Source organism: Apodemus sylvaticus, chromosome 18 (assembly GCF_947179515.1).
Source record: "Apodemus sylvaticus chromosome 18, mApoSyl1.1, whole genome shotgun sequence".
Lineage (NCBI taxonomy): Eukaryota > Metazoa > Chordata > Mammalia > Rodentia > Muridae > Apodemus > Apodemus sylvaticus.
The window spans coordinates 71,301,499-71,310,270 of record NC_067489.1 but is presented as its reverse complement, the minus strand read 5'-3'; the positions used below and the strand labels follow the sequence as shown (position 1 = coordinate 71,310,270).

The window sequence follows — 8,772 nt, the reverse complement described above, 5'->3', positions numbered from 1 at the left end:
GTCTTATGGTGTGTGTTCGAAGTGGCTGCGACTGAGGAAGACTCTAAGGACAGGATGATACCTCTGGATCACCGCGACCGAGAGTAACACACGTTCATGAACCGACGCCGGCGTTTCTGTGGAGAAGACGCCCGGTGTCCTAGAAGGGGCTGGACGTGATTGACGGAGGAGGACTACATTTCCCATCAGACCAAGCGTAGTATAACAGCGCCTCCCTCCTCGCAGGTGGCGCCGGAGCATTGTGGGATTGGATGAGTCTCAAGATGGACAACCGGGATGTTGCAGGTAACATCCCCCGCCTTCTCTTCGGCGCCCGCCTGGGTTCTCGCGACTGCACGTCTCCTATTCACCCTCCTTGTCACGGACCTGACACGCGGACTTCCCGCCCCAGCCCCTGGACAACTCGCAGTAACGTTGCGTGTGCACCTCCCTGGTCAGCCGAGACCCCCGACTCGGGTTGCTGGCCCCCCGCCCGTGACGGAGGAGTGCTCCCGGTCTTCCTCCCAGGCCTTGGCGCCGGGTGGGAGCCGCGTGGGCTCGCCCCATGAACTGCTCTCAGGGCCGGTGGCACCCACGGCGGCCAGCCTGGGACCGCCCTCCTGCCTCTCCGGGTCCCCTTCAGGTGGCAGTGCCCCTTTGGCTTGGGTCCTGCTTTGTGGAAAAATGTGCGTTTCAGAACTGCGCAGGGTCAGCCAGGGCACAGTTTCCCACCGATAGCCGGTTCAGCTGTCCCTGTGCCCCTAGGATAGGGTGCATTTGTCCATTCACCATATGCTTCCACTCTTTGTGTGTGTGCCAAGCACTGTGCTAAACTTGCGTGCCAGTGCACCTGGAAGCAAATTTTGCAAAGAACTAGTTCTGTTGACGTGAGGTCCGGGTTGGGTGGTGCTAATACACAGAAGGTCAGGAAAGGTGTGTGAGTACCCGGTGGGTTGGATCCCTAGAGCTGGAGTTATAGTTAGCCACCAGGATGTTTGCTGCCATCCCAACTTGGATCCTCTTGAAGCAAGCACTCTTAACCCCCGAGCCATCTCTCCACTTCCATGAAAAGTCGTTCTTGAGTACAAGATGTTCGATATGCGTAGGTGCTGTCTATGGGAGGAGTGGACTGGGATTATCTCTATGGAGATTGTGATAAATGAAATGGAAATAATTAGAGGTGTCAACTCTGGTAGTGCCTGGGGAGTCAGCTTTGCTTTCAACATTTAGAATTTAAGGGCCGATGAGATGTCAGTAGGTAAAGTGTTGTTGCCCAAGGATGAGGACCAGGCTCCTCATCTTCAGCACTCATGTAAAAAAGCCAGGGATAATGCTGTGTGCCTGAAACCACAGGACTGGGCTGGAGACAGGTGGTTCCTGGGGCTTATTAGCAGCCCCTAGCTGAAACGAGGTTTAAGGTTTTGTGAGCTGCTCTGTACCAAAAAATTAGTCAGAGCGCCAGTAGTGAACACCTTTAATCCCAACTCCTGAGAGGGATTAAAGGAGAGGTAGGCAGGTAGGTGGGCATTTGAATTCAAGGTCAGCCAGGGCTATGCAAACTGAGACCCCGTCTTAAAAAAAAAAAAAGGTGGTGAGTGTTGGCTTATGTTTTCAGTCCCAGCACAGGGATAGGTGCAGGTGGGTCTCTGTTAGTTTGAGGTCAGCCTGGTCTACAAAGTGAGTTTTAGGGCTACACAAAGAAACCCTGCCTTGAAAGAAAAAAAAAAAAAAGAAAGAACCCCCCCCCAAAAAAAACAAACAAAGGGGGAAAACAAAAGAAAAAGAAGACACTTGATGTCAGCCTCTGGCACAGACATAGATATTTAGTGGCACATGTTTGTGATCTGTCCTGGGGAGTTAGAGGCAGGAGGCTTGTTTCCAGTGGAAGGCATTCTGGTCAATATAGGAAGAAAATGGGCTGGTGAGGTGGCTGAACAGTTAAGAGTGCTTGCTGTTCTTGCAGAGGACCTGGTACTTAGCACCCACATGCCAGTTCACAAACACGTATAATTCCCAGGCAGTCACTTGGTACACACATAGAAAAAATCTTTTAAAAATGTATTTAGAAAAATATGGAATTTTTCCTGAGAACCCTTAGGATACAGCTCTAGGGTTTGTTGTTTTGTTTTGAGACAGGGTCTCAGAGCATATCTGTAGCTGGACTTGAACTCACAGAGATCTGTCTCCCTCTGCTTCACCAACTCTGGGGTTAAAGGCTGTGCCACCATGCCCAACTACAGCCATACTTCAATGAGGCAGAGAGAGTCTCATTAAGACCATATTTATCTGGAAAACATGAACCTCCTGCCTTAGACTGCATGGATGACTGCTCTGTGCTACACACTACACACATGGTACTGGCATTTTTTGCTCTAAGCCAGTGATTTGTTTTGGACATCTTACTGTCTGTGTACTTTATGTCAGAATGACCACCCTGTCCCCAAGGTCATATTAAAACTAAGAAAAAAAATTAGTAGAGTTGGCTGACAAACCCAAACTTACAACACTTTGGAGCAGTGGTTCTCAATCTCCTTTATGTTGTGACTTTCTAATATAGTTCCTCATGTTTTGGTGACTCTCAACCATATTTCATTGCTACTGTTATAAATTATAATATCTGGTAGGCAGGATGTGACCCCTTGAAGAGATCATGACCCACAGCTTAAGAACTGGTGCTTTGGAGGCACAGACAGGAAGGAGTTCAGCATCATTCTTGACTACACAGTGAGTTTGAGACCAGCCTGGGCTATATGAGATCTAAATAAATAAGTATAAATAAAAAGACCTGAGGAGGGCAGAGGAGAGGGATCACTGGGTAAAGTACTTGCTGTGCAAACATGAACTGAGCTTGATGCCTAGCACTCATGTAAAGCTGGAGGCCTTATCAACTTCTGTAATCCTGATGCTTCTGTTACTATAGGAGACATGAGGCAAAGCCAGCTATGAGCAGTGTTTCAAGGTAGAAGAGAAGCACTACTCTACCACCTTCTCCTCTGGCCATGGGTGGTGCTGTGGACATATGTGTCCTGTGTGCCCATGCCCACACACATACAAAGACTTAAACAAAAAGACTCATTGGGCCGGACAGTGGTGGCACATGCCTTTAATCCCAGCACTTGGGAGGTAGAAGCAGGCAGATTTCTGGGTTCAAGGCCAGCCAGGGCTCCACAGAGAAACCCTGTCTCCAAAACAAAACAAAACAAAAAGACTCACTGGATCTTGTTACTTATTTACTAAATACTGCCTCATCAATTCCTAAAGCACTAAAAGTAAAATCAACAGTCACATCAGACCCAGTCTTTGCCCACTCCTGGAGTATTGTTCCTCTGGTCCCACTGAGCCTGTTGTTGTTGTTGTTGTTGTTGTTGTTGTTGTTCTTCTTCTTCTTCTTCTTCTTCTTCTTCTTCTTCTTCTTCTTCTTCTTCTTCTTCTTCTTCCTCCTTTCTTTCTTCTTCGTGCAGTGCATCTTCCTGTCTCTGGTTTTGATGTCTCTTCCTCCTCCCTGACGCCGGGCAGTAGTGGCGCACGCCTGTAATCCCAGCACTCTGGGAGGCAGAGGCAGGCGGATTTCTGAGTTTGAGGCCAGCCTGGTCTACAGAGTGAGTTCCAGGACAGTCAGGGCAACACAGAGAAACCCTGTCTTGAAAAAAACCAACAAACAAACGAAAGTTCATTTTCTTTTAAAATTTTTTTAATTTATGGGGCTGGGGAAATGGCTTAGTCCCTTGCTGCTAACAATGATGACCTTAGTTTGATTCCTGGACCCACATGGTAGAGGGAAAGAACTGGATCATGACAAGAGGGAATCTCAGCCCATAGACTAATGTATAGTCTTGAGCCAGTTTGGAGACCCAGAACCTCTTGAATAAAAGGGCAGCCAAGTTCTCCTGAGGAAGGACTTTGCTAAAATACCTGAGAATTTTGTTAGTCTTTCTCCCATCCTTCCCAGAGACCTACAGCCTTTTACAAGGATAACTACACAAAGGACGAGAACTTATTGGATTATCTGGGATCTTCTGGTTCTGACACTGATCAGGGAGAACCTAGGAAACATTGTGGCCTTCAAGTTAAAGTAGGGTTTATGGAAGTCAGGAATTTTGGCTGAAATCCGACTCCAGTAGGCCCAGTGTTTATTTCCCCAGTCCCAGAATATACAGTTAGGATAGATATACTTAGCAAAATTCCCACATTGCCTCCTGAAACGATTATATATTGTCCTGTGTCCACCTTCCCACATCATCCCCACCCTGTACATTAATGTGTACAATGTGTGTGTGTGTGTCTGTGTGGCTTATTGTGAGTGTAGGTGAGTGAGAACAGGTATGCCACTGTGCAATTATTGTGAAAATCAGAGTACAACTTTTTTTGTTTCTTGTTTTGTTTTTGTTTTGTTTTGAGACAAGGTCTCAAGTATACCAGGCTGGTCTAAAATTCATATATCGGAGGATGATATTGAACTTCTAATTATGTTTGTGTGATTATCTAGGTGGAGTATATGTGTGTGTGCAATAATATGTTGTTAGCCAGAGGCTAACAGAGGGTGTCAGAGCCCTTGAAATTGGAGTTATAGATGTTGTGAGCCTCCATATGGGTTCTAGAGCAAAACCTGGGTCCTCTGAGAGCACCAGGCTCTTAACAGCTGAGCTGTGTTCGAGTCTTGAGCTCGAGCTTCAGTTCTTCTTTTTTTCCGTCTTAGTGCTGAGGTTATAGACGTGCATCAGCGCATCCAGTTTATACTCTTGTAGGAGCGAGTCCAGGCAGGTGTTCATGCTAAGCAAGCCCTCCACCACCAGCTCTGATCCCAGCCTTGCAGTGAGCCTTACTGTGTACATGAGGCTGGTCTCTTCCTCAGCCTGCTGAGTGCTCAGGTTGAAAATGTGTCCCGCTACTCTTGCAGCTAACCTTTCGCGTTATGTTTTTGTGTTCCCTTGCCTTCTCAGTCAGAGGTGAGCCCCACCTGGCTGGAGCTCTCATCAGTCCTCTTTGGAGCCTGGCACAATGCTATGTACATGGCAAATATTTTTAAGCATTTGTTGAAGAAATGAATAAATGACCATTTGAGTTCTGAGTGTTACTGTTTGGGCATGCTGGTGGAGCAGAGGTATTTTCTGATCTCCATCTTTTCCCTTCCAGGAAAGGCCAATCGGTGGTTCGGGATGGCACAACCCAAGTCTGGAAAGATGAATATGAACATCCTCCACCAGGAAGAGCTCATTGCTCAGAAGAAGCGGGAGATTGAGGCCAGAATGGAACAAAAGGCCAAGCAGAGTCACGTGGCCAGTCCACAGCCCCCTCATCCTGGGGAGTAAGTGGCTTCCGAGGTTTAGGGCAGCTGAGTCTCAGTGTGACAGGACATGGGATGAAGTGACAGTAGAAGTAGGTGGTATGAAGAGGCTCAGATGAGGTGCTGCATATCTGTTAGCCCAGAGCGGGAGGGAAAGTGAGGAACACTCAGAATTGAAGGTCATAGCTATATTGAAGGTCATAGCTATAAGTTAAGTTCAAGGCTAACCTGGTTTCATTATTATTATTATTATTAGTTTCATTATTGTTGTTGTTGTTATTACTATTACTATTATATATTTATTTACATTTCAAATGTTGTCCCTTTCCTGGTTCCTCCTTCCCCCCCAAAATCCCATAAGCTATCTTCTCTTTCCCACTCAACCCTCCCCCGCATCCCTGTCCTGGTATTCCTCTACACTATGGCATCAAGTCTTTCCAGGACCAAGGGTCTCTCCTTGCTTTGGTGTCTAACAAGGCCATCCTCTGCTGCCTATGCACCTGGAGCCATGTGTAACTCCATGTGTACTGTTCGGTTGATGGTTTTGTCCCTGGGAGCTCTGGTAGTACTGGGTGGGTTATATTGTTCCTCCTAGCTAACCTGGTTTCTATGAGAGCTTATTTCAAAAAACAAAAACCCCTCGTGATCCTCTGCTTAGATTACAGACCTCTATGCTGCCCATGGTTATTGTCACCGAAGTTCAGTGATGCTAAGTCTACTCATGGGCTAGAGCATGGCATAGCACTCTTGAGGCCTGGGTTGTTACATCTGTGGCACTGGAGGCAAAAATAGAGAGAGCATCATGTATGTACTGACCATGTATGTACCTGTTATACTTTAAATTTTAGCTTGTGTTTATGTATGCATATGAGTATACACGTGGAAGCCAGGGGACAACTTTGAGTATCTTTCCTTAGGAGTTGTTTACATTTCTATGTCTTTTTGTTTTGTTTTGTTTTGTTTTGTTCTTTGAGACAGGGTTTCTCTGTGTAGCTCTGGCTGTCCTGTAACTCACTCTGTAGATCAGGCTGGCCTCAAAGTTAAGACCACTTGTCCTTGCCTCCCCAGTGCTGAGATCCAGGGTGTGCAACCCTGCCACCCAGCATGGTTTGATTTCTTTCTTTTCTTTTCTTTTCTTTTCTTTTCTTTTCTTTTCTTTTCTTTTCTTTTCTTTTCTTTTCTTTCGAGACTAGGTCTCACTGTGTAATCTAGGCTGGCCAGGAACTTGCTATATAGAAGAAATTGGCCTTGAATTCACAAAGATCCACCTGCCTCTGTCTTCTGAGAGCTGATATTAAAGGTGTGCATCACCATGCCTGCCCACATTGTTTGAGACAGAGCTTCTCACTGGCCTATAACTCACCAATCAGCAGCCAGACCCCAGGGATCCTCCTGTCTCTGCACCATTCTGTCTGGCTTTTTACATGGAACTTCAGTCTTCTCTGCCTCACACAAACACTCACCTGAGCTTTCCCAGGTTTTAGACAAGGTTTTCTTTCCTCGCTCTCCTGAGTGTTGGGATTACACAGTCCCAGTGGCTCTGTTTATCTTTTTGGCATTATTTGCTAAGTAACAGAGACTGACAGATGATTACACAGCATCTGTATACAGTAGTTACTCTAAGCTGTCTAGAGATCATTAACAGTACATGGGGTTGGGGGTGGTGACCAGGTGTCCCATGCAAATGCCACACAGATCTACCTTAGGTGCTAGAGCAGTGTGAAGGGCCTGAGGGTCCCCAGGGTCTCAGCTGCTTTCTCAGCACGGCTTCTTTGCCGTGTCAAAAAACTTAGACTTTTAGGTTTTGTTTGTTTGGCTTTTATTGTTTTTATGTCAGAACCCAGGAACAACAGGGATATTTTAGTTGTTAAGCTTGGAAAAAACCTGTGAACCAACAAGATAAAGGTTCTTGCTGCCGTGCTTGTGCCCTGAGTTCAGACCCTGATACCCACATAGTGGAGGAGATCCTGAGAATTGTCTGACTCCCTCATTTGCCACAGTACACAGACCTGTGTACACACACAAAATAAATACGAACATTTAACTTAAGAGTTTAATCTCTTCTTTTAAATATTTGTTTCATTTTTTTCAAAGGTTTATTTATTTTATGTATATAAGTACATTGTAACTGTCTTCAGACACACCAGAAGAGGGTATCTGATCCTTTATAGATGGTTGTGAGACATCATGTGGTTTCTGGGAATCAAACTCAGGACCCCTGGTAGAACAGTCAGTGTTCCTGACCGCTGAGCTGTTTCTCCAGCCCTTTGTTTCATTTGTTACCTATATGAGTGTTTTGCCTTTTATATGTTTGTGCTCTGTGTGCATGGCTAGTGCCTGAGGAGGTCAGACGAGGGCGTCAGCTCTCCTGGAACTGAGGTCACAGGTAAATGTGAGCCACCAGGGGGGAGTTGAGAACTGGACTGGGTCTTCTGCAAGAGCAGCAAATGTTCTTAACCACCCAACCAACTCTCCAGCCCCGTAAAAATAAAGTAACTCATGTACATGTTAGGAAATCTAAAACATAGAAGAAACAAAGACAAGCCAGTGTCACTCAACCCTGACAGTCAGCAATGAGTGCCACTTAAATTTTGGGGCGCTTTTCTTACAACTGATTATTACTGCACGTACAGTGCACATGCTGAGTGCCAGCTCTCCTCATCCCAGGATGACAGCTCATTGTTTTGTTTTTTCTGGGCTCAGGCCATCCTGATGCCCCAGCCTTCCAAGAAACTAGGACCACATACACAGCTGCTATACCTCTATACCTGCCTAGGGAAAATACAGAAAAAGCTTTTTTTGGCTAGGCATGATGGCTTGTGCCTGAAATCCCAGCACTCAGGAAATTGAAACAGGAAGACTACAGAGACCCTGATTTCAAAACAGAGAACAACAAGGAGCAAGCCACCACAGCACAATCTATAGCAGGTCCCTTCAGTTCTCACCAGCTGTTTGCTGTAGGTGTGAACGTGTTACCGATTGAAGTTTCTGCCAAAGCTATGTGTGCATTGAGGATACACACTGAAGCCAGGCATGCCAACACGTGTACAAAGCCCAGTACTTGGAAGTCAGCTTTCATATAGTGAGTTCCAGGCCAGCTGTGAGACGCAGTTCTGTTTGTTTGTTTTTTTAAGATTTATTTATTTTTATGTATTTGAGCATACTGTCTATCTTCAGACACACCAAAAGAGGGCATCAGATTGAACTCAGGACCTCAAGAGGAGCAGCCAGTGTGCTCTTAACCCATGAACAATCTCTCCAGCCCCCGTGTCATGGTTTTAAAGAAAAAAGCCAATTTCCAGGTTCAGTGGCATATGCAATGCAATCCTACTACTTGGAGGTACAGTCAGGAAGATTAGGAGTTAAATGCTAGCCTTGGTTACATGAAACCCTGACTTAAAAGCAAACAAAATAAAGCCACAAACCTGAGTGTGCTAGTGCACACCTTTAATCCAAGCACTCAGGAGGCAGAGGCAGATGGATCTCTGAATTGGAGACCAGCGTGGTCT

General features: G+C 46.0%; 1 protein-coding gene across 1 annotated transcript in view; it reads left to right on the top strand.

Annotated features, from left to right (window-relative positions):
• Nucleotides 1–4: 4 nt before the first annotated feature.
• Nucleotides 5–8,772, top strand: part of Sugp1 (SURP and G-patch domain containing 1) — a 28,084-nt gene continuing 19,316 nt past the window's right edge. The window contains exons 1-2 of the mRNA XM_052162241.1: nucleotides 5–285; nucleotides 5,113–5,284. Of these exons, the coding sequence (XP_052018201.1) occupies nucleotides 252–285; nucleotides 5,113–5,284 (206 nt within the window). The 5' untranslated portion in view covers nucleotides 5–251. The remainder of the gene's footprint in view (nucleotides 286–5,112; nucleotides 5,285–8,772) is intronic.